Here is a 27,495-nt window from a genome sequence, read left to right as displayed (position 1 = left end):
TATTTATAATGGATTAAAAATAAGAGAGGAGGACTGTTTTGATAGAATCTCAAAGAAAATTCTATTTTTAATGCCTTTTGTCAAAACAAAAACTGATATTATCTTTTTATCTTAATGTAGTCTAGTTCTGTAATATTGGATCAAATTGTTGAAGGAATAGCATTTTCAAATTCAAAAGTTAAGATTTTAAAATTATGTTTTGTAGGAGAAAAAACTGTAAGACATAGTTATTCACTGAAATACCTACCCCCCCCCCCAAAAAAAAAGAATTGAATCACTGTAAAATTGCACATTTTCATGGGGTCAATTTTTCTAGGTTTCCCTTTGAGGGAAAAAAAAAATGATTTGTGGGGATTGATTTTTTGGTTGGAGAAAGTTAGTAATGGACCAGAAATTTTGAATTTTGTGGTGGTCATAAATTCACAGGTTTCTCCATATCTCACATAACAAAATAAAATTAAACCCCATTAAAAATGACTGATTTCATGGTATACAAGTGTACATCATACCAAAGTACACAGACACACGTTTCCAAATTAAAACTTGTCCCCTCACCTGTCTGACAAGGTTCTGTACCAACTTCTCCATGGTGAAGGCGATGTAGGCATGGATACCGTACATCTCTCTTAGCTGGTCCTCGTACTGTGTAGATTCTAGGTTCCCGTCCAGCAAACTCTTCACCATCTCCAGGAAGTATGGATAGTACTCCTCTGGTTCAATCTCGCCTGTAACCATGGCAACAATCATAACAAATGAAAAATTTAGAAACTCAGTGTTATAAGACTAAAGCTAAATGATGTCAAGATTGTAAATTCATGTACATTACTGTACAACTTTTCCTCGACTAAATATGACAAAGGGAAAGGGGGGGTATTGACTGGACTGTACATGCATAAATAACAGACATAATGTTTGACAGCTTAAGCATATAAGATTTCCCCTAAAAACTTCTGAACATTACTTACTTGGAGCTTTGAGTCTGAGGGCCACTGCAGTAGATTCTTTTCTGTCTTTTCTACACTGCGCCTCCTCTGCGGCAATTTTAACAGAATATGTGTATATCTTGTACAGGCGTTCACACAGAATTTGATGGAGGCGGAAAAACAGATACCAGTTATTGTTGACAAAGAACAGGGAATAAACGTCATCCTGAAAATTGACAAAATAAAATTGTTCAAGAAAAAATTGCAGCTATGTGATGGTATTAAATATTAAACTAATTGAACACAAACTACATCATTACAGAAATGGAGTAAAACCTTGTACAAAAGAATTCTTCTTTATAATCAATTCACTAGTGTTAAAGTTTTCAAAAAAAATTATATACATACATCCTCCATATCTTCGTCGTTGGTGTTTTCCTCCTGGTCGCCGTTGACAACAGCGGAGTCTGCAGACTTACTCTCGTCTTCTTCCTCCATTTTTATCTCAGGGTCGACCTTCTCCTCTTTGACCTTCACCTCTTCACTCTCCTTTCCATTTTTCCCTGAATTTGAAGATCTGTCCTTCTCCAGTTCTTTCTTTTCTTCTGCTTTTGGCATTTCCTTGTCTGCATCATCAACATCCATGTCATCTACAACACATGTAAGCCATTAGTAAGGTTGAAACAAAAACTGAAAACTACAGCAAAACTCAGTTATAACATGTCACAGGGACCTATGAAATTACTTCGCTATATCCGTAATTCGTTATAACCGTACAAGAAATTCATTTAATTTATATAGCTGGGGATCAAAGATGACTTCACTATATCCGTGTTCGTACTAAAAGAGTTTTGCTGTACATCACAAAACTGGTAAAAATAAGAATTCAAAGAAATTTATCGGTGAATATTTTCAATATGATATACATGCAAGTAGATTATCATTTCAATTTAATTAGCAAATAACTCTTTAAAGAAAAAAATATGGATTTTTCAATTCTACATACTTGCCTTTGTTTTTAGGATATCTGACGAAGTATTACATGATGACAATTAACAGAATTATAGATACTTCAGAATGAGTATGAGTTGTCTTCCCCTACCTTCTTCCTCATCGTCACTCATTTCCTGTCGTGGCATAAAGAACAGATCAGGTATCAGCTGACGTAACAACAGCTTGATCTTATGTTTGTCATCTTTGTGAATTCCTACAAAGGGAAAACATTATTTTTTTTTATATCAATTAAATGTACATGTGTTTATAGCTATGAATCTAAAACTCATAAAAATGTCTGCAATATTGGCTTGATCTCCTCTCTGTAATCACTGTCAGAAAAAAAAAATTCAATTGAATTTTTAATGCAGTAGGTGAAATCCTTCCCCACCTCTTTTTTGGAAAAAAACATTTTATTCTCAGATTTTCTTGATAAAGGATATGTAATCTTGGCCTGTCAGCTTTTAGTTGTGTAATTTCCATACATAAAGTAATAGTCAAGCTACATGTACATACCAATTCCTCCTCATTGCTTTATATTGCAAATTGAATCTTGCAAGTCAATTAACATTGCAGTAATTTGCTGGTTAACGGTTGACAAAGAGACTTTGCATGGATTTCATCATCATTACATTAAAAGCGAATAATTTTAATTTGAGGTAGGTGCATCTGGTGAAAGATGACCTCTAAATACTTGTGTATAATTAGAAATCTACAGAAGGTAACTCTCGTATCAATACTGACCGGCTTGTCTCTTCATGTGATGTAGGATGAGGGAGGCTGCGTCCTCGATGACAGACCTGTCCTTGTACACATAACTCAGGTGAGGGTTAAATGCTTCAGCACTCTCTGTCTCCTGCTCTGACCGCTGTCATACAAAATATAAACAAACTCTGCTGATGTAAATTTTTATTAATGACTACTTTACTTTCCAAGCTGTGAAGATCAACTATGAAAAGTGTAGTATTGAAGGAAAAAAATGGACCTTACACTCTCTTTTTTAATTTAGGGAGGGGAGGGGGAGGAAAAATCAAAGGAAGATGGATCAATTTAAATATTTATTAATCATGAAACTTAATTTTCCTTTTCAAATGACTCAAGACAATTACTCAAAGGAGAAAGAAATCTTTCACAAATTTTATCGGAAATCTGTAGTTATCATTCAAAGAAATCTTAGTTTTCTTCATTAATTCTCGTGTTACAATGCACCTGTAACAAATAACACTTCTGACCAACTTAGTTTTTCTGCATATGACACAGTGACAGAGTCACAAACCCATATTTCAACTTCAAAAGTTCCCAATTGTCCATTACCAAAATCAATACAGAGTTAATTCAGGCTAACCCTAACTTTGACCTTGCACCTCAATATAACCTTTGACCCACCTCATCATATATAGTCTCTATCTCATTGAGGAGTCCTTTAGATCGGATGGCCTTGACATCGTTTTGTTTGAAGTTAATTCCCTGGTGATCCAGTGACTTGAGATAGTACTTCTCATTCTGCTCTCTCCAAATCTTGTTGAAGTTCCTCTGGGCTTCACGCCATTCTTCTTCCTTGGCCTTCAACCTAAAAAAATTTCAAACATGAATTTCATTATGTACTGATAGGTTCTCTTTTGTCTTTAATTCCAAATATAAATGTGGATGATGTTGAACAAATTGGCAGGTTTCCAACAAAGTTATCCCCCATTAGTCTGTATTTCCACTGGTAACACATAGAGATGCATGGAATGTGAACTCCCTCCTTTATTTATGAAATTTAATACTTTAGATTCCTAAATATACATGTACACTAGAAATAAATTATCGTTGTACATCGTGTAGAGCACCACTCATGAAATAAAATTTCTCGTTTTTATTTTTATTGTGCTGAAATCAATGTTAAATCTCTAGATTAACCATCCAATCTCGAATTATTGTTCTCATAATTTTACGTGAAAGAGCCAATTTGCGATAATAAGTACTTGCGAAAAATAAGGAATCTACAGTAGTTTGCATAAAAAATTTGAATCAACATACATTTATATAGGAGACACCCCATTTGCTTACCTCCTCAGCACTAGAGGTACTGCTACAACAGGGTTCTTCTTCAGACCGTCAATAATGTCAGGAGCTTTGTCTCCATATATTCTACAATATGTACATGTGTTCATTTAGCAAAACTGTTATTAATACGGTAATAATACCCTAATATGTGAGTTCTCTCCCTCCCCCCTTTTTTAAGAACTCTACAGTTAAATAATGGTATCTGATCTCTTTCACCACCACCCCTTCTCTCTCTCTTTCTCATGAATTCTCTCTATTGTCTAATATTTATACATATTAACCCTTGGACATGTTGGAATGTGATGAAATTTATCAATCTAAAAGTTTAAAAATTCCCCACTCCCTTCCACACAAACACTTCCTCCTCCCTAACCTCTGTATGGATTTCCTCTGTAGAACATCAGATGACCCGCCCAAGGAGTTGTCCAATCGGAATTTAGCAGCTTCCTCCGAGCTCATGCGACTCATTTTCTTCTGCACTGCCTCCAGGCAACGAATAGTGGCCAGGTTTGTCTCCACGACAACATCCAGCTGAAAAGCGTCAATAATTGAAAATCATTTTCTTTCCCATTACTTTTATTGGAGAACCATTTAATACATAGAGTGCTTTACGAGCTTGAAGGCAGCATTATTAATGTATTCAACTCCTAATTGGGATATTACAAAATGCTGGTGGTATACTGCAAATTTCGACAGTAAGGCAGCATTTATGGCCACTCAGAAGTGTAAAGAACCTTCTTTTTGTGCAAGTATCAACTACTGCCTTATCCAAATGACCTTTTAAATATGGATAACTGAACCCTGAAAACCTACCTCAAACCTCTCGTCCTCACAGCGGTAGATGTGTTCCTCGTACTGCGTTTTCCGTGATGTGACAAACGTGGAATCCTCGGACCAGGAAGGGAAAGAGACCCAGGTGTCGTTCAGTACCTTCAAAGGTTAACAAAGCTTATGTAAGTAACAATTTACATTATAAGTATATGTACAAGAGATGGGGAAGCATGAGTTTCATGAAAAATATGCCTACATGCAAGTCCTATGTGATTTACACATAAATAATTCACACAAAACTATAAAACATTCCTTAAATTTACATTTTTCATGTATAAAAGCACCAAAAATTTACTCAATGTTAGAATTTCTAGCTGCCCTATATCTTTATACCGTATATACTCGCCTATAAGTCGGACTTTTGGGAGTTAATATCTGGTTCAAAACTCTATGTCCGACTTATAGGCGAGCTATAAGATTAATGGTTTTATATAAGGACAGTCCCTTTGATATTTAAGCTTATCAAATACAACCGACTTACAGGCGGACCGACTTATAGGCGAGTATATACGGTATTTTTACTAAAGTCCCTGTAGCCTTATTGTGACATTATGTTTAGAGCACATTTCTTCATGTATATATCTAATTGTGAGTATACATAAAAATGGCATTCAAATCAATTTCACAATTGGCTTACTAGAAAAGCACAGCTAATGTAAATATTACAGAAAATAGGTTCATTTTGCTTGTGTGCAATATTTTTAGACCCTTTGTGTTAAAACAAATACATATTGTTTCATCTTTGATTTCCAAGTCTCTAAATAGTTACCTCTCTACACAGTGGGGTCCGCCCTGAACACTTGGGCTGGGGGTAGGACTTGGGCAGTGCTCTGTAACTGGCTCCGTACCTCTTACAGGTGGCATAGTCTGAAACAGTGGGGTATCATTATAATTACAGGCTGAACTTCTCCACTATAAAATTTAATAACCAACATTGCAAACCAAGCTAACACTGAAGACTATGAAGAGACTTATATTACATCACTTTTTCTTACAAATATATGTCAAAATTAGGTCACAAACAACATACACATTACAATACTGATTGTGTTAATGAATTATATGACATAGATAAGAAAATTTAAAGGAAACATTTTGAATAAATGTGGTGTTATATCTTGATCTCAGCAGTGTAGTTTAGATAATTTGGATACCACCAACGAAAAACAATAATGACATACATGGTGATAATTACAGTGCAGCTCATTTTAAATTCAGGATAACGCCATCATAAACAATGACCCACATTGTGATAAGAACTCTACGATTTATTTTAACTCCCTGATAATACTACCGTACACACTGACCTATTTCCATAGCCAGCTCCCCGCTGACCCTCTCCTTCCCCAGGGCACCTTGAGGTACCGCCTCTGTGGTACCACCCGACTCCTTGTATCCCAGGAAATCCTTGAACCACTTGTACAACTCAGGGGACCTCCTAAAGAATATTAAAAAATAATTTAATTTTGATTGTAACACATCATTTGATTGAATAAAAAATTAATCTTAATCGTATAATCTGGTTTGCCTACGTTACAATGACTTGCGTCAAAAACGTATCAATCCACATGACATTCAATCTAATTAAAATTAGATGTGAGATCCGCTCGCCTAATCGCTACACTAACATCTAACAACATCCCATTGAGGGTCACGTCAGAGGTCAAATTCGGAACAGTTCTAGACTTATTTACTTCAACAATATGCGATCATTTTGCAGACAATGATTTGATTGTTTCAAAGAAATTGACCCTTGACGTGACCCTCAATGGGATGTTGTTAGATGTTAGTGTAGCTAGTATGCGAGCGGATCTAACATCTAATTTCAATTAGATTGCATGACGTTACCTTTAAAATATGAACAATTTGAAGGCGGAGAATGTCTTGTTTCATAAACTTGATTGAAAATTAAATTAAAAGGAATGAATGAAATTGCAACCCAAATTATATTACTATAACCTTGGTTGGAGCAGTTTACACTTTTTTATAAAGCGCTTCGCGGTTTATTTAAGAAATAAGGTATCATTTTTTGAGTTATATTGGGATGTAAAACCGGTTGGTCACGTGATCAAATCCCATAAAGCCCGAAGGGCTTTATGGAAGATTTGATCATGTGCCAACCAGTTTTACATCCCAATATAACTCAAAAAATGATACCTTATTTCTTATATTTACACTTGTTGCTATTTTTAGGCCCACAACGCGTTTCCATACATTCCTGTTTTTTGACCTAGATAACCGCTTCAATTAAAATGGCGTAACAAAAAATAGTTCCAGGATATTGCAACTATTAATTAACACTGATTAAAAAATAAACAGTTGTTTTAGTCACATAAACAATATTTTCGTAAAAAAGAAAAATTACAGAGAGAATTAATGTGTATTTTACGAAATACGAATAAAAACTGTGCGGAATATCATTACTTCCGTTGACGTGAAGAGGTCACACGGCGTCTATTTGAAGTTGAAAACACACTGGTTGAAAACGGACTTGGAGAGGAAATCAGACGACATTCTGGTGCTCACAGAGGAACTAGCATCGAAAGAAGGATGGTTTTCATTTGGAACAGGGGAGAAGGGCCTTTCTTGTTCACGAGGAGAGACAGAGAAAGAAGCAGATGGAGCTGACAACGTGGAGGCACTGCACGAAAGATTGGTGATGTTGTTGCTACTGCGGTTTTGATCAGGATTTGTCAGTAGAGAAAGGCAAGAGCTTACAGAGCGTTTTTGTTCATTGGACAAATCACAGTTGTACTTTATCAATCATGCTTCGCTGCGGTGCCCACTCATGAACATGATATGCCTGGACTCGAACCCATGATCGCTCATAGCAGTAATCGCCGTGGCTCTCAAGCAGTGAGGGGTGTACGACTTCAGACATTTAGAAGATTTGCAAATATCAGACATGTATCCACTGAATGATCGCTTTGCCAGAGGTTTACATGTATACCATAAATCAGATCCAGAGTTGATAAAAGCTTCTTTAAAACATGTGTTAAAGACTTTTAGCATTGGGCTCTGTCTTGCTCATCAACAAGCGCAGCATCTTCACAGGGCAGATATCACTGCCAGGAACCTCGTAGATACGCTTTCCGGCAGGAGCTTCATCTGATCTGATTCCTCCTTGGAAATTTTTTTGCTGAGTTTCATGCCGAAGTGTAATGTACTCTAAGTTGTTCTCATCCTTGTGAAATTCAAAGGAATCCATCTGTAATTGATGATGAAACTCTAGGCCACGGGTAACTAAATGAATAGACAAATTGTACCAAACGCATTGGCGAAGCACAATTTGGGAATGTGGGGCCGAAAGAAAATACGAAGATATGCGTTCAAGGTCTTCATGATGAATTACTGATTTGTGCTTTGTAGCTCTTGATACACCAGTTTTTGTCATAGATTTTAGCATTCCATCTAAAGTGTAATTTGCCGTTTTGAATTCCTTGTCTCGGACAATATCTATCGATCTTCCTAAATCTTGAAGGTGCCTGTTAAGTGCAGCACGGAGGTTTTTTAAGCTGTTCTTGTGGTAATTCTCTGCCTGCGCAGCGGTTAACTCTGCAGCCCTTTTTGGAGTTGATTTGGGTTTGGCTTCGCAATAAAATTTCCGCAATTTTTCAGCAAGGATCTCAGAAGTGACAGTTTTGAAATCAAGAACATCAGAAAAGACCTCCAAGTGCCAATCTATAAATTGTAAAGGGAATTTATCTCAGCAATTGATTTGGATTGCATTAATTTTTATTTTTTAATTTTTCTGTTTTTATTTTTTATTTTCTAAAACTTTTATTTTTTTCTATTTTTTAGTTTGCATGTTTGATTGATTTGTTATATTGATATGTTGGTGAATGGCATTTCCATTTCTGTATTTTTTTTTTGTTTGTTTGTGTGCTTGCTAGGCTGCTTGCCCTTGGGCCTATACATTTTAATTTTAATTCTTTATTTTAAATTCATCTGTTTGTAGACTGCAGAGAAACATCTGGTTTGCCTTTGTGCTGGTGAATGTATTGTTTTACTGTAAATATACTTGTAGAACATGCTTTTGCCTTATTTACAAGGATATATTAATATCAGCAGTGTTCATTTTTTTGATTTGTTCACTTTGTTTATAATTTATATTCCTTGTTTTGTTTATTTTTATTTTAAAGCAGTATTTTTAAAATTATGTATCTTGAAAGAGTTTCACTCCCCATTGTGTATTTCGTTTTGTTGAGAGAGATTGTCTGGAATCTTCAAATTGTTTCAAATTTTTCTCAGACATGGACTTGAATCTCTTAGTAGGGGGGGCAGGCATACCAGGGCTAGGAAGTCCCTCCATATCAGACATTTTTAGCTCCTTCTCGACCTCTTCAGTCTCCTCAACGCTTGCTGGAGCCGTAAAAGGGAGGTCCAGAGCGGCCAAAATATCATTGTCAAACAGAAGATACAGCAATGGGTCATTATCGCAAAGGTCAAAATTGCCAAACTCGGCCATTGTTTTGGTAGGGGGGATGAAAGCAGACGTGTATTATGATAAATGAATAAGAACAGTGTTTTGTAATATAAAAGAATTTTGTTTTGAACAGATTTTATTCTATGTATTAAAATTATTTTGTTTTTAATTCTACGTTGTGTTTCAAAGCCTTTTATTCGAATTCAGCCGGGTTTGTTTACGTTCGTAGTAAAAGTAGTGACTAGGGGTGCAACGATACGCCTACCCCACGATAGGATACGTATCACGGTATTCAGTTCACGGTTCGATACGTATCACGGTACATGACATACTGGGTTAAAAAGACAGACGTTTATCATCATATACTTTAAACTCAAAAGTTTTAGCAAATGCTCATTACACTAACACTAGGAAAGTGATAACATCCTTCGACCTGATAAAAATGAAACTGGAAACAAGTTTATTTGCCGTTTCTGCAGTTTCATTGACCTCATGTTTCGTGCGGAAGCCATTTTGAAATTGTAAATGACGAACCAAAACAGACGGTTCGGATATTTACGGACCGATTGAACCGAACCGTGATATGAGTTTCATGTATTGTGAATTGAACCGTGGAAAAATAAACCGCGGTATACCGATAAACGGTTTATCGTTGCACTCTTAGTAGTGACCCAGTTATCAGAGGGTCAATGTATTCATGCACGCTATTCTTCATGTGACCTCTTGACCCCAAACTTGTTTTATTGGGATGTAAAAACGTCCGACTCAAGTAATGTTATGTAGGACAAAACATTTGCAAGTGTAAATATAAAGCTTAAACTGCCCAGAGTTGTGGAAAACTGTTGGTCATGCCGGCAAAACCGACTTAAAATTCGCATGACCGGTAAAAATGCTATCAATGTCGGTCCAAATGACTGGCCCCTTTTTTGGTTAAAAGTTTTTTTTTTTTGTTTTGTACATTTCCCATCACAATTTATCGTATCTTATATGCAATTACGTAATACCTTTTCTTTAAACGAGATCGAGGCTGTAAACATGGTAAATGAAAACGAAACTAGTATTGTTCTCGTGACCTTTTTAAAATGCACAACTGGGGCCAAGTTAGGTAGAAAACATATAAAACATGTAAAAGAAAAACTTCAGATGAAGACGAACTAAATATGATAAATTTCAACCGGTCCTACTAAACAGAGAACTCTAGAGAACCCTAGAGAACTCTAGAGAACCCAAGGTTTATATTATGAATTTATATATTATTTATGCATAATTGGATAGATTTTTACTAAATAAAGCATATTTTATTCATAAAATCAATTAAAAAGGTATTTTATGGAAGACGTAACAAAATAGAAGGCAAAATATTTTATGACATCCCGATCCCGATTGAAATTCAAAAACATTTTTTATCGAAATAATATTTTCACACAATTTTCAATTACTTTTCACATTATTTAATATTTAATTTTAATGAAATTTATAATTCTTAATAATTGACTCTGATATTAAACATATTATTTAATGTCATACTAGTTTTATTATAAAAGCTATGATGAAGTATTAAAAGATAATAGAGTACTCTGTTTAACATGTTTAAAGACGTACAACACACTGGGGGAGATAACTTTTGCGATTTCAATTGAACGTTTGACGTGACGTCAAATTTAACGTCAAAAATAAAGCGTCAAAACGACGAGTAAAACGATCCCGATGTATAACAATCGTGAAAGAAAACTGGGATATGGGACTATCACTTGGCTGTGATTTTGCGTGCCTTATTCAATCAATAAGTATTTTTTTTAATTAATACGATTAAACTCCGTAAAAAGCAAGACATAAAATACCATTTCATATGCAATAAATTGTTGTTTTTTTTTGTCAAAGCGCAGCATTTTTTTTTTATTCTGAAAATTTTATTTTACATTGCCGAAATTCTCATTATGTACAGTTGGTTATATAATATTCAAAATAATGATCTTCATTACAATTTGTGCATACATGATATAAATACATGGATTGCTTTTCTTTTTTAATTAAATAAAACAACAGTAAATAAACAAAAAACTTTTAACAATGTAAAATCGATGTCGTTCTCAGACCCTAACTGATCAAAGAGGAACAACTCTGAAAATGTAGATGTTTATTTTCCTCCCTTTATTCACGGTTTTACACAGAATCAGATACATTTACAGCAAGACTTGATAAATTCGAGAATTGAATACTATAGACCTCATATAAACAATGTAAGTATAGAATTGAAAAGAATTGTTCACTTGTACTAAAATTATCTACATTTATAAATATCCTATTGCAGCAAATCGTAACTTTGACTTTCTGTCAACAATGTCGGTTCGCATTTCCTCGAATCAAAACAAAACACATCGTCAGAACTCTCCGTTACACTGCATTGTAACATAGAGAAAACCCGTGGGTTCCGACGATGAACAAAACATATATAGTCTATAAGATTTTTTAAAAAATAACAATGTGCGATTTGATTTAAATTGAAATAGATAATATTTTGAAGTTAATGTGGACAAATATGGAATTTTCATTTTAACTTTAGAAGCGACGACATTGAAAGAAATGCGTACAATATCATGAGGGGTGTAGTATACATGTACATCAAATGCAAATGTCGTGTATCCCCACGGCCACATACTGTCTCGTTTGAAATAATGACATGAAAGAAACTACAATTACATGTATTTCATTTATATCACAGAAAAGTTGAACATACACCATTTTTTTATGAATAAAATTAAAGATATAAAATTAAAAATCAACATATTCACGTTCAAAAAAACTAATTACAGGTAAACTTCGGTATCTCGACATCGGATATGTCGACAACCTGGGATATGTCGACGTCCGTCCCCGGTCCCGGCATTATTTACTATATAAATGATTTGCAAAAACTCTGATATGTTGACCTCTGTAATGTCGACTACCCCGCTTATCTCGACGTATATTCACAGTCCCAAGAGTAAAATTTACCTGGTATATGTCGACATCGGGGCAATTTTCTGCTCTACTTAACTTAATTGTTTGTCAGCTGGTCGCTCGTCACGCACGGGCGACTCGGTGTATCTCGACGTCGTCAGAAATTCACACCTTTCACACCCATGTTTTAACTACATACTGCTCTGTAGAAATGTGTTTGTAGAGGAATCCCAAGCCCCCTCGGCGTCTCTAAGACGTTAATTGTTTAATGATCAGCTTGGGTAATATCATTGATAAATCTTCTAGATTCTGCGTAAATGTACAACCGGTTATTTATGTCGAAATCTAACAAACCTTAAACATTTTGTTAAAAAAAGTTACTTAATAACAATGAACAATATACACAAATTAATTCAATTTAACCTGAAAATTGTAAAAATGCATTCAACAGGAATCAATCAAAACAACGACATGCATCATTGCATCAGCCGTAATATGGATGAAGTTTGTTAAATGCGCAATTCCAATTAAATTTTGGTGTGAAAATGAAATGAAAATTAATGATGAATGATTATGAAATAAAAAAGAAGTGAAATGAAATAATTTTATAAAAATACACGCATTAATTTTTTTTCCGTATCTCTGAAGTCGACTTTGTACCGTTTCGGTTTGGAGTTTATAGAGCGCATTTCGTATCCTGTTCTGACAGAGCTAGTGGCACGCGGATCGAATGCTGTAGTCAAGGTTTTCGATAAAAAAGAAAGCATTTCATAAATAACATTTGTAAATATAGAACTTCTTAGATTTTCTAATAAATATAGAGGGATTGCTGAAACAAACGAGATACAGTCTAATTGAAGACGTAGTCACCTACAATTACACGTCTTTTCAGTAAATATCAATGGTTTTATTATGAAGTAAAATTAAGGACGTCGAGTCTCATTTCTGATATCTCGACACCTCGGATATCTCGACATTTTCCGACTGTCCCGTCGATGTCGAGATAACGAAGTTTACCTGTACTTGAATATTCGTATCCAGGTTTAATGTGATATGGAATGCATAACGCATACGTTTATGGACTATAAACACTAAAATCTTTCAGTAATTTTTTCCTCATACATATAAAAAGAGTAGTCAATATTTATTCTGCATTCATGAATATGAAAATTAATTCATACCTCCTATATTCTTGACGAAATATACCAGTTTGCACTGTAAACGACGTTTCGTCAAACGTTATTAATGTTCTGCGACGCAAAAAAGGAAGGGGTGGGGGTGATAGGAGTATTCAAAAATTGCATAAAAATCTACATTTAAATACGCTTTACAAAAGAGAACTTTTAAATTTGTAAGGTAATATATTATTCAAGCTAAAGCAATATTGCAATTTGATTTTTTTAATGTGTATTTGCAGATTCATATAACAAAGTGATCGACCCCCGTCTGAAAGACGCGCGGGAACGCGATTTATTGAAAAAGGGGGAGGGGGTAATTTTCCGCTATTAAATCAAAACCGGTCGTACAAAAATTATACAAAAAATTATTTTTACCACCAGCTACCTAAAGAAAGTTTTTTACTAAAATTAAACGACAGGTTTTTTCACAAAAAAAATTTGAATTTGAAAAATACGCATTTTTCAAGGCTTAGAAAATTCATAGTTTTTCAGTTTAAGGTCTTTAAAAATTGCTTTGATGATATGTATATCAAAAAGATGACTATGTTTTTGTTTTAAATGGTTAAAGGAATAAGCCAATGAAATTTGACATTAATAAATAACCTGGTTTTTTGAAAATCAAGGTTTAAGTAGTTCATTGATTAAAAAAATTCTCTCCTTGTAAACAACTAAAGGGGGGTAACTTTTGGAAGTTCCTGTCCAAAAACCACTTGAACGATTTTGTCCAAAATATGCATACATGCAGTAGATATGGTCATGTACTAAATATACAAAAATAGCGAAAATTAAACGACAGGAATTTTTTGGGGGTAGGTGTGTTGTACATCCTTAAATAAGCAAAAAACTTGTCAAAATATACTATATTTTGATTTAATTTTGTTTTGGCATGATATATTAGTTATCTAGAATATAAATATTTCATTTACAGACAAGAAATAATTAAAAATCAATAGGGTTCTCTCTAGAATTCTCTAGGGTTCTCTGTTTAGTAGTACCCTTTTTTCTCCTTTCATGATGATATATTTATTATCAGATTATCGAAACAAAGAATTCTAGGTTAATATAATTCCAAAATGTATAAATGTTTTTAAAAATTGCTTTGACTGTGCTGAATTAGCATTGTCACCTGCCAAAAAACGATGGTATTATTGTATCGAACTAGTATTGTTATGAATGCAAAATTAAAAGAACACGGATGAGTAGCGGTACTTGGAAATGGAGACTGAATTTTGTTTTATTAACAACACGATTTATTAAATAGATGTGATATAAAATGAATAAATGTTATGTTTTTTTCCATTTGCAACTTTCTATTTCGGACCGACAAAAATCACTTCGGACCGGCTTATTTTGTTTTCTTGCCGGTCCGAATGACTGGCTATCTGAAAAAGTTTTCCACAACTCTGCTGCCCCAACCCACGTTATACCAGTATAATTTGTGTCATTCTTAAAAGATTTTAAATATTTAGCCTCAGCATAAATGCAGTTAAATGGAAATTCTTTCTTTATTTCTTAAAAGTTTTTAACTTTTTATTTTATATTTATAAAAGAATTAAATTCTTGAATTTCAAGTTAACAGAGACAATGGAATATTAACATGAATATCATGATTTCATGAAAAATTCCCAAGGTACACTGTATATACACATGTACAATGTATGAATGAATCAGAATATAAACTGTTAAGCAGTAACTCACTGTAGGAAGGTCTGGACGAGCTGAACCAGTTCTGTACGGGAAATAACCTCCTGGTTAAACAGAACCAGACATCGCAGGAAATTCTCGTAAACCTCAGGGTGCTTCAGAAACTTCCTCACCTGAAAATAAGTTTTAAATTAAAATTACTTTTAAAAGTTTTCTTTCAAAGCCCATTAACCAAATTTTAGAATATCGCAAATGTAGACCTTTTAATTAAACATCTAAATGATCTTATAGTAAAATAATTAACAATACCATTCATCTTGTTTTTGATTTGTTTTTTTTTTTTTTTTTTTGTAAAAAATTTTATTAAATGAAGCAAACAGTTTTTTTAGGTTAGCATAAATTTTATCCAGAAAATATTCAAAGTAACGTTTTCCAATAATATGAAACTACATAAATTTCTATGTACTGTAAGTTTGTCTCATAAAACTGGAAAAGAACATTTTTCTGAAACTTAAACACTTGGTACTAATAGTGATTTTACACAACACTAACTTTGTCAAAGAAGGCAAACTCGTTCAGAGTGCCATATCTTCCGGCCTCAGCAAGAGAGATGTCTTTCAAGGTTCCCGTTCTCTGTTTCTGGGGGGAAAAATTAAACTATGAATTTGCATGAAATACAGGTATCATATGGTCCTTAAATCCTCTTGCTCTTTAAACAAAAACAATGAAGAATAATACAAATTCCATAATTTCATTTTGCTAATAAAGGCATCATAAACCAAGGCATCCGCTAATAAAGGGCTTTATCAATCCCAATATAACATGCCTAATTCCCTCAAGAATATTTATCACCAAACTGGATATGTGTCTATTAACAACAGAACAAAAAAAAGGATTGATCGCAAAAATTATTTGTCATGAACTAGTTTATCCATGGTAAAGTGCGAAAATGAAGTTGAAGCAAATACAATTTGGTTTACCAGTATACTATCTGACCAAATTACCTTCTGAGGGGGTTGAGGCCCGCCTGAGGGTCGTCTGTGCTGATTTCCACTCTTCCCCATCTGACTTTTGTTGCCCAGTGAGGGTTTCTTGACGGTAGAGGAGTGGTCATTTCTGACTCCCAGGGAGGAACTGTCAGTCTGCAACATGTTCAGCTGTAAAACAAAATGTATCCACAATATTAAACAAGGTAAAATGTGTCGAATGAAATTTCAATCATCTGTGTTCAACACTGAGGCTTATATATGATAATTGATCAATGTGTTAAACATGTATGTTCAGAAATAACTTTATCTTGGATTACAGTACAGAGACTGGTCATTTGTATCCTTGAATAGATGCAAAAAAAAAGAAAATTCATAAATTCTATTTCTAAGGTATTTAACTCCATAAAGATTTTCCGTACAACACTTTCCCTACACATAAATATGAAGAACAAATAACATGTTCCTTTTACCCCATGTCACATCTCCCAGGTTCTTACTTGTCTTGACTACCCCACCCCCAAAAGTTTACCGAACTCCTTCAAGTTTAATTTTAAAGTTTAACTTCCCCTTTAAGATGTCACATCTTCCCCATTACTTACATATCCTCCGTAAGACGACCCATTGGCGTCGGGCAGGAACTGACCAAACTCGGCCAGTAGGTCCTCCTGGTTCTGGAACAGCTTTGCCACCTGGGAGTAGACCTCGGCCTCAGTCAGGGGCTTACAGCCAGGGGAGACAATGCCCTGTAGGAACAAAACAAAAGGGAGATCACTCAAACTGATGACAATACTATTACTTCAATGATTGCTGTAAAACAAGGCTTTCAAAATCTGCCAGTACATGGTTCTTTTACCTGACTATCATCAGAATTGTACCAATTAACCAATAAAGAATCAGGGGCAGTAAGCATATGTGAGCTGCCCAATATTTTTAAAATATTTTTATACCAGTGTTATCGTTAAGTTGGTTTATTTTTCTTATATCGAGATGTCCAGTTTGATGGAAATAGCAATAAAATTTTCAACATTTGATTTGTAGTTGAGTTATCACCATGTGAAGTAGGGCGATTTTTTCCGGAATTGAGAAATTTCCATCAAATTCTCACATTCCAAACAGGATTTAGATATGGCCGCACGCAAACAACAGAGTAAAAATTTAATAGATTGTTTAAAATGGCACAATAAATTATATCCCAAAATATCATTCTGTTGCTTGCATGCGGCCACCCTGAAAAATATATAAACGGATGTTTTTCGAGGCCGATTTTGATCGCTTCCGGTTTCGGTTTTTATATTCAGACGTAAACAAAGTTGGAGGAAACAGAAAATGTGACAGTAGATTTATCGAAGTTCTAACCATTTAACAGGTAGGGATGAATTGAAAATCAGAGCAATTGTAATTTTACATGCACTGTTCAAAATGAAATCCCCTCCTATACTATTAATGATAGCAGATTCGACATGACAGACTCCGCTAACTCCATGAACTCGGGGGGACGGTAATCTTCACATGCATGTCAAACAGTTGAAAATAGAAAATGTGTATCTAAAATACATCAAACAGGAACACAACATGCTATCTTCTTTCAAAGAAAAAAAATAGATTATAAAAAATGACTTAATCATCGATTCTTTTTTTTTATTTAGGCCCTAATATTCATGATTCATTCATATGAACCCTCGATCGGCCGGTTGATCTACATGATTAGCCGCGTTTTATCAGTTGTGAAAATCTTTACATATACGGCATTAAAATATAAATATACTTCATTTCTAGGTTGGGGTTTATAAAATATTTTTCTGTCTGAGTACAAATACAACTGAGTCTAGCCTTACACTGGTACCTGTGTACTTTGTGTAAATGTATGGTGTGCTATAACAGTCAAAAATAAAAAAAAAAATGGCAAGAAGTTTTTTTTTTAAATTTTTTTTTATGTTAAACCATTAAAGAAATAAAAAAAATTGTTTCTTAAAAATAAGCTAACATCACTAAATCTAATTAATGTTCTTTGCAGAATAAACAATATAAATTCTTTCTATTTTTCTTGTGGGAACAATGTATTTTTGTTGTTTTTTTTAACTTATTAATTAAAATATTAATGTAAAATTTAACTTTTGTCAGTATTAAAAAAAATAATTAGATTACCTTGGAATATTATGAATTCATTTAAATCACCATTTAAATGAAAAAAAGATGTTTGTCATTACAAGGTTCATCTTTTTTGTTTTAATTTAAAGTACCCAATAATGTCCTTGCTTCAGATTTTATTCATTTAACTCAAATAAGTAAATCAATAAAACTGCTATTTAAATTGATTTCATGAATGAAATAATTATATATTATTCCTGGTGATACATGTATAAATAAATTATTCCCCTTTTCTCATATATAAAGAAAATCTTATGCAAATGTATATACACTGTACAAGTAACCCCCTTCATTCATGTATAGACAAAATGTGCATAGTTACATAATATATATAGTAATTTAATTTTGATATTTATATTTTAATTGTAGGATGCCTGGAGATGGTCCAAAACAATATCCTGTTACTGGAGCTGTTACTTGTTGGTATTGTCAGTGTCGTGCTGGACCCAGAGTTGTCGGGGCATGTGCCCATGTGGCCTCAGTATTGTGGTTTCTTGGCTATGAAAGACACACAAACTTTGAAGTAAGACCTATTCAAGACTGGGCTGACTACTTGAGAATGCAGCTGTGCAACCTGCAGTAATGGATGGCTCATCAGAAAGTGAAATGAGTGCAACGGAAGAGTGACATGAATTGTGACATTGGTTTACTGATAGTGAACATTATTGAGAGTGAACATTCTGCAGATTATAGGCGTCTCCATATAAATGAAAATTCTCAAGGGGGACGTTAAACAATATACAATCAATTAATCAATCAATCTGCAGGTTATGATATCAACTGCATTAGACTCCCATTATTGTTTTCAACAATATAGTGGAAGGCTGTGTATATATTGTTATTAATTAATTGTAAATAGGGATTTTTATGTATCTATGATTTTTTTTTATGTTTAAATTGTGATTTCTCAACATCTGTTATATAATTGAGAAATTAAAATATAGTACATTGTACATCCCAAAAACATAGTAGATTCATTGCATGAGTTTAATAAGTTTGGTTGTAAATATTGAAAGATGAATAATGTACTTTGACAAATGAAATGAATTGTTATTATCATATTATGATTAATTGTTATCAAAATTAATATACTGATGTAAAATGCATAATGCATCACAAAATGTTTCTCAGATAATAGTAACAATTATAGTTTATTATGCAATGTGTTTATTTGCATATTGAACTTTGTTAATAATTAACATGACTATATACAAGTACTTGTTATTTTTTGTAATACAATGTAATTACAAAACCTTTCCAGACAAACATGTACTAGAATAACTAATTCTTTGATGCTTAGGTCATTTTCATGACATTGTGAGGATGATAAACATTATTTTATTACATGTATGAGTAAATGTAGTGTATATAAGGCATGAGTGGTGTGATGTTAAACTTTTATGATCTTTTTGGAAAAAGTATAGGTGGGTGATGGGAGTTCTGGAATTTGTTTATGCAAACTGAAATCCCTTATTGTTATTTTTGTCAAGTTTAATAAATTGTTATTAAAAATGTTAGTTGAATACATTTCTTGTTTGTTCACTTTGTGCATTCAATGTATTTTTATGTGTAATACATACAAGTAAATACAAAGAATTGTGGTCCCCCACTTTCGGTGTCTTTGTGAGTGAGATGTTATTTTTATGACATATTGTGTCTAATATGAACACCCTACCATATGTCATTTATTTAGAAATTATCATTGAAGTTGATTTTTTTGAAGGATGAAAACCCTAATCCTGACCATTAAAAACTTATGGTCAAAGTGAAAGTTTTTAAAGGAGGTCAACTCCAAGGTCAAGATCAAAGAGTCAAAGTTGTTGATATCGAATGAAAGGTCTTCTCACAAGAATTACGTATGTGAAGTATGAAAGTCCTAGCCGTTATCGTTCAAAAATTATGGTCAAGGTTAAAGTTTATTCATAAGTAAGTAGATCTTTAAGGTCAAGGTCAAAGTTGTTCATATCCAATTAAAGCTCCTGCCAAAAAAAAATATATATGTGAAATATGAAAGTCTTATTATCTATCGTTCAAAAGTTGTGACCAAAGTTAAAGTTTTTTCAAAGTAGTGAAAACTCCAATGTCAAGGTCAAAGGAAAGTTGTTGGTATCCAATGAAAGGTCTCCTCAAAGGATTACATATGTGAAGTAGGAAAGCCCTAGCTCTCACATTTCAAAAGCTATGGTCAAGGTTTTAGTTTATTCATAAGTACCTAAATCTCAAAGGTCAAGGTCAAAAGGTAAAGGTTGTTGGTATCCAATGAAAGGTCTTGACTCAAAGAATACATATGTGAAAAATAAAAGTTCTAGTATCTACTGTTTAAAAGTTGTGACCAAGGTTAAAGTTTAAAAAGTAGTTAAAACTCCAAAGTCAAGGGTTAAAAGTTGTTGGTATCCAATGGAAGTTTTTTTTTACAAGGATAACATATGTGAAGTACGAAAGCCTTAGTCACCACTGTTCAAAAGTAATGGTCAAGGTTAAAGTTTTTTCATAAATACTGAAACTCCATGGTCAAGGTCGAAAGGTCAAGGTTGTTGGTATCCAATGAAAGGTCTTGCCAAAAAAAATACATATGTGAAATATGAAAGTCCTAGTACCAACCATTCAAAAGTTATGGCCAAAGTAAAAGTTTGGAATTTTTGTGTAAAAGTGGGTTAAACTCAAAGGTCAAGGTCAAAAGGTCAAATTTGGTGGTACCCAAAGAAAGGTATTTTAACAAGGAATACACATGTGTAATATGAAAGTCATAGCTCCATTAAATCAAAAGTTATTGGCAAGTTAAAGTTTTTGTGACGGACAGACTGACGGACAGACGAACAGACGAATGAGATTTAATGTCCCCTCGCTTTCACGAAAGCGCGGGACAAAAACAACTGTTTTATATTTAAATCCGTTTTTTTACCACTTATAGCTAAAAAAAAAATAGATTCTATTCACATGTTTAAGATCATTTCTGTTGTACTTGTATTAAACATACATCTTATATTTCTTTAATCATATTTACAGGGAAAAAAAATATTAAGAATTTCGAGAAATCAGTGAAAATTGTGTTATTTTTGTATTGACCCCAAAATGTCTTAATAGTGGTTTTTTCATCAAAATATGTCTGAAAAGGTGTGATTCAATTATAATTCTTTTAATATTTATAAAATTTTGTCCATTATGGTTGGGGCATATTTAGGGTCTTAATGCCCCTGATTCTTTCCATGAAGAAAAATTTGAAAACTTTTTTATTTGAAATGGAAATTAGTCAAACTGATGATAATAATACAATTATTTTAATGACTGTTGTAATAAGAGAATTCACTGATACTGTGATACGTACTTCTTTAAGGTTCCGTTGTTCCTTCTGGTAGGTGTGTAGAATCTCCAGGAACGCTTTATAGATCTCTGGCTGGCCTTGGAATCGATTCTGTTCACAAAACATTACAAATCTTAACACACTGATCTTATTAGTAACAACTTTGTAAAGAGCAATTTTTAGTTTTAAGATCTACATGTATCTATCTAAACTTTCAAACAAAATATTATTTTATGGCATTTTGGATCTGCTTAAAATTTCAATTCCAATATGAAAATAGTTTCAAATATTTCTTTTCTTTCCAATTAAGCTTCAATTTAGAATCTAAAAAAAAAACCCCAAAATCTGAAAATTTAATACACGAAAATCACTTTTTTGGACAATGGAATCATTTTGAAAGAGTCCAGAAAAACCACGAAAGCTTACAAAAGCCAACTTTATTTGATTTCTTACTGATAAATTTATATACATGATCATTCTGTCTATTACCTTGGCATGACTGAATTCTACAGGTTGACATCTTACCTTGATTTTGTTGATGGCATGGTTGAATCCTACCTTGATTTTGTTGACGTAGTTGATGGCATGGTTGAATCCTACCTTGATTTTGTTGACGTAGTTGATGGCGTGGTTGAAATCTTACCTTGATTTTGCTGACTTAGTTGATGGCATGGTTGAAATCTTACCTTGATTTTGTTGACGTAGTTGATGGCATGGTTGAAATCTTACCTTGATTTTGCTGACGTAGTTGATGGCATGGTTGAAATCTTACCTTGATTTTGTTGACTTAGTTGATGGCATGGTTGAAATCTTACCTTGATTTTGCTGACGTAGTTGATGGCATGGTTGAAATCTTACCTTGATTTTGCTGACTTAGTTGATGGCATGGTTGAAATCTTACCTTGATTTTGTTGACGTAGTTGATGGCATGGTTGAAATCTTACCTTGATTTTGCTGACTTAGTTGATGGCATGGTTGAAATCTTACCTTGATTTTGTTGACGTAGTTGATGGCATGGTTGAAATCTTACCTTGATTTTGCTGACGTAGTTGATGGCATGGTTGAAATCTTACCTTGATTTTGTTGACGTAGTTGATGGCATGGTTGAAATCTTACCTTGATTTTGCTGACGTAGTTGATGGCATGGTTGAAATCTTACCTTGATTTTGTTGACGTAGTTGATGGCATGGTTGAAATCTTACCTTGATTTTGTTGACGTAGTTGATGGCATGGTTGAAATCTTACCTTGATTTTGTTGACATAGTTGATGGCATGGTTGAAATCTTACCTTGATTTTGTTGACGTAGTTGATGGCGTGGTTGAAATCTTACCTTGATTTTGTTGACGTAGTTGATGGCATGGTTGAACTCCACTGGCTGCCCGGCCTGGGGCTGCTGGGGCTGGGGTTGGTGGCTCTGGTTGGTGGCCCCCATCGGCTCAGATCCCCCGCGGTGGGGCGACTGATGGTAGGAGTGGTGGGACGATCCATGGGTGGGGGTGCTAGGCATGTGGGCCGGGGGTGGGGTCGTCTTCTGGGGCAGGGAGAACATGTCTAACTTATGCCCAGGCATTGGCTGAAAACAATACAGTGAACCGATACAGAAGTTAGTTAGATTAAATATATATTCACAGATAGTTACAGTTTATTTTTGAGAATTTTGTTTTCAATGGCTAACAAATTAATGATATTTCTCAAGTGTACAAAATGTATACATGGGCAGCACGATTGGGGTGTTTGTAGGGTTTTTAAGGGTTTTTTCCACAGTTACATGTAGTTTTATTTATAGACTTACTGTGGCGGAGGGCAGCATAATTGGGGTATTTGTTGGGATACACAGGGTCTGTTGACCCGGCTGGTGGACGCTGATTTCGTTAGCCTGGACCTCGATCTTGTACCCCGGAGGGAGGAACGTGTTAAATCCCACAATCAGGTCAGGGTGACCTTTGAACAAGTTGGACACTCGATTAATAACTCCTGGGGTGTCGATTCTGAAAAAGAGAAAATTAATATATTCAGTTGAACTTAAGTTTCTTGAACATTGACAGACATCTCCAATACCACTGATGTGTTGAACTATGAGGAAGTCCCAACGACTTTTCCTTTATGTATTTTTTCCCTCAAAATCTTGAACCTTAGGTAGATGGCTCTAAGACATCTTCAAATATCAAATCAAATATTACAGAAATATAATCCAATCTTTCTGTCTTATCCAAGTAGAAAAGTGGTCACCACATTCTCCAAATGGACTCTAGTCTACAAACTGTTAAGTGCGTTATTCCTAAAAATTAACAGATGTCTCTACTTACGTTTGTGACTTGAACTCCTTCATGATGTCCAGGAAGTCATTGTAGACCTGGGGCTGGTTCCCGAACTGTAGCTTGACTTGGTCGAGGTATGACAAGGCGTCCTCCACCTTCAGTCTCTGGAACTGCTGCTGTTGCTGACCCTGGGTGGTAGCCGAGTGGGCCTGAATCAGACAATGGAAAAATTACAAAAAATTTAGTAAATAAGGCCAGATGGGTACTGAAAGAGATTGCAGGGTGAGCTTTGTCCAAACACACAGGAAATAATGCCTAACCTAGACCAAATGGGCCTGAAAAGGAAAACATGGGTGTGGAAAAGATTGTAGGTAGAATTTTAGACCTAAGCTACAAGGAACCATCAAGGTCAATGCATTGAAACTATCATAAATAGTCTAAACCTGCTTCAAATTATCCTTAAAATATGGCACGTATATCTCTATACAAGAAGCGAAATTTGTGGGGAATCATTATTGAAAGCAAGAAACTCTAAATACTTGCACAGTTTTCACCTTTGAAGAGGTGCAATTCTTATCAATTCATTGTGAAAAGAAAAAAAAAAACAAACCTCAGAATAGCTTACCTGCGGGGGTTGCCCCTGGGAGTGTGCTTGCTGGATGGAGGGCTGGGTTGACCCTTGACCTGTAGGTGGGCCATGGTGACCGGACAATGCTGGATTCGGCTGGTGATGCATTCCGCTTGAATGAACATGTGACTGTGTAGTCCTGAAAATATTTTATCAATTTTATTTGAACTGTTATTTCCATAATTATTGAAAAGAAAGGGACATTATAAAAGTAGAAGGGTGTCGTGGGTTTCTTCCCAAGTAGGAGTTGAAAGAGGGCAAACGACTGGGAGGGGAAAATCCCATTATAGGTGGGGGGGGGGGTCCCTGGCTTTTGAAGGACAACACAATTATTGGAATTAAACATTGAAATAGCAATGATTTAACTGCATATTTATAAAATGTTTCTATGTATGTAAATTGTAATTTTTCTGCAACAAATGTTCTTTTCATTGAAAATAAATTATAAAGTGCTGCCATTACATACGGGAAGCTGTGCATAGGAAACTGAATTTGCGCCAAGTTTTCCGCTGCTCCCACAGGTATGTCAAATCGCTGTTGAGCTGAAGGGGCGATAACTCTGGGATACTGGGACTCCCCTGGGGGAACTCTCCTGGGCTGCTGTAATATTTATAGTAACATGCAACGTAAAATTGTCGAACCATTGTTAACAGGCTTTATAAATTTAAAATGTTGAAAACAGATCTCTTTTTAAACAGTCAGTAAAATAACACAAGATTATCCAACATGTCTAAGTTTGAAATGAATACTTTAAAAAAATATACATGTATATATTAAAAAGTTGTTTCTAGAGGCAAAGCTTTTGACACATAAAATGTAAGAAGCATGCAAGAAAAGAATTTTTTTAGTCAGTGTGTTTTAAATATTTTTAACCTTACCGTATTCATGAGCTGCCCAGATTTTCAGCAGGAAAAAGGAGTTGATCCTGAATAAAAAAAAAAAAAAAAACAGTGAGTGTCAGGTGCAAGTTTAATTTAAAAATAGTTTTGTTAACTAATGTGTATATACAGTAACCCTGTGAAAAACTTTGACATGCACTATGTATGGGAACCTATCACCCCTTTCATCAAATTTAGAATGTCCCAGTGTACACAAAATAGTCGCCATTATTCCCGCTGAATTTGACTTCGGCATGTTTGCCAAATTCTCCCGTATCAACATAATAAATACACAAGCAGATATTGCACTGCTTTGGCTTATAACAAAATTTGATATTCTACACGAAGAAAAGAAAAAGTAAACCAGATTTAAAGCAGAAATTTGTAATAAACAGATCGGGGAGTTCAAAACATGCCATTCGGAACTTAGCACCAAGGAGTTCCGATACACGTTTCGATTTTGCCTGAAATTCTCTGAAATTTACAGGAAGATCAAGGCACAATTTATTTTTTTTATGATTGATAAAACCAACTGAAACCTTTTCACAGTCTAACTGGTAAACAAATGGTAGCTTTAACATGTAACTTGCTGCAAGTTCCAAGCTTAAGCAGACAGCCGCTTGGGCGAGTCCATTTTACCTTCCCAAGACCATAACACAAGAATTTTCTGAAGTCCTTCTCTAATCTTAGCGTACAAGGCATAATACTATAAAATTATTATGTTCATGAATGTTGAAAATCAGTTTTTACATATACCAAGAAATATAATCACGTAGATAAGCCGTAAAATAAGAAATTCCAGGCCACTGTTTGGCAACAAGACGACCTATAGGTTGTTAAAAATCAACAAATATTTGACATGGGGAATAGGACAATTATATGAGGAAAAAGTGGTGATTGCATAAAATAATGGAAGAAAGATGTTACAATGAATGTGTAAAAGAAATATATTACATCCTACCTTCGTTTTAAACACCGATGATTGCGATTTTTGTCGGATTGCTCTTCTGGGATTCCCTTCCGAATATCAATACAAACTTTTCTATTTTTACACAATCGTGATGTCAGAAAGGTTTTCCCATGCTCGTCCAATGAAAAACGTTGTTGCAGGCGTTTAAAAGGTGGGCAACGCGTTTTTTGTCTTCGACTTCCGCTAAAAGAAAAAGAGGCGGATCTCAAGTGTAAATGAATAGGGCCTAATAAATATTAAGGTCATCTAGCCATGGTTTTTACTTTTAGTAAGATACCTATTGTTCTACAGCTTAAAGTAACTTGATATTGACATTTTTTTCTTTTATATGAAATCGGGTTCGAGATTGCGTAACAGTTCACGAAATGAAAGTAGGATAACATGTGTTGACCAACTGTCTCTGTCAGTTTGTGCAATTATGTCAGATGAATTAGGATCAGGACCATCTTCAGCTTGTGACGGAACTGACGATAAAGCAAATACAGGTGTTATTTCACGAGCATGTTACTTCTTTATTATATTTTTTTATAATTAAAGAATAGTTAAGCAATCAAACAACTTAGCATACACTGATCAGGGGATGGTTAGTTCTGTAAAAATAGGAAAGTGCTAAGAAGATATAGAGAAGAGAGACTGAAGGAAAGAAAAAAAATCAAAATGCTTCTTTGTTAGGCTGCCTGGTGGCGGCACTTGATCTCCTGGTGGGATGTGCTGATACAGTCATCAAATTGAAAAAAAAAACAACAAAAAACCTACACTTGATGTGCTCAGCAAAGATATATGACCATCACAATTTTTATGCCCATTTTTGAAGGAGGGAGGGTATATTGCTTTAGTGCTGTCTGTCAGTCGGGCGGTCCATCTTCAGTTTCTGCTCATTTTCTTTGAAGGGGTTGCATATTGAAATAAAATTTGGTATACCGTATACAGAGTTATCATGATTAGGTCATAGAATATATTGCTCACGCTTAATTTTGGATACGATCAGGCCATTTTGGTCAGAGTTATGCCTCTTGGTCCAAGAAAAATCCCAATTATTTTAGGAGGGGGACATAAGTATTTACAAACATCTCTTGGTTTGAAGATATGTTCTTGCTCAATATTATAGTGAATTGTAAAAAAAAAAAAAGTTTACATGTGCATATGCTCTTGGAGAAATGCCAGAGTGGGAGTCTTTCCTGGAGTAAATAGTTCTAGGTTCTGTCCTTGAAGAAATTCCTTTCTAAGGAAGACATATGTACACTTTAAACCACCAACTTGAAGATCATCTTAAGAAAGTCACGCAACTGTCAACTTGTACATATGTACCAGTACCACCATATAGCACAACTTTAAAAG

At 34.4% G+C, this 27,495-nt stretch overlaps 1 protein-coding gene across 1 annotated transcript; it reads right to left on the bottom strand.

The window, feature by feature from the left end:
• Nucleotides 1-509: 509 nt before the first annotated feature.
• Nucleotides 510-26,270, bottom strand: LOC134271410 (paired amphipathic helix protein Sin3a-like; the record flags this gene model as incomplete). The annotated part of the gene is made up of 23 exons (XM_062753615.1): nucleotides 26,149-26,270; nucleotides 25,188-25,234; nucleotides 24,776-24,909; nucleotides 24,307-24,448; nucleotides 23,730-23,890; nucleotides 23,216-23,411; nucleotides 22,754-22,996; nucleotides 21,447-21,533; nucleotides 16,573-16,716; nucleotides 15,989-16,141; nucleotides 15,537-15,623; nucleotides 15,039-15,157; nucleotides 6,104-6,234; nucleotides 5,566-5,663; nucleotides 4,779-4,895; nucleotides 4,339-4,496; nucleotides 3,969-4,049; nucleotides 3,303-3,486; nucleotides 2,661-2,784; nucleotides 2,026-2,130; nucleotides 1,332-1,573; nucleotides 966-1,149; nucleotides 510-725 (listed from the first exon to the last, which is right to left on the bottom strand). Coding segments are annotated over exons 2-23 (3,115 nt in total), but the record flags the coding sequence as incomplete, so codon positions are not given.
• Between the last annotated feature and the right edge of the window lie 1,225 nt (nucleotides 26,271-27,495).

Source organism: Saccostrea cucullata, unplaced genomic scaffold (genome assembly GCF_032062105.1).
Source record: "Saccostrea cucullata isolate Sc308-1 unplaced genomic scaffold, CSIRO_AGI_Scuc_v1 ctg8702, whole genome shotgun sequence".
NCBI lineage: Eukaryota > Metazoa > Mollusca > Bivalvia > Ostreida > Ostreidae > Saccostrea > Saccostrea cuccullata.
The sequence above is the reverse complement of the archived record's forward strand: the minus strand, read 5'-3'. Positions and strand labels throughout refer to the sequence as shown.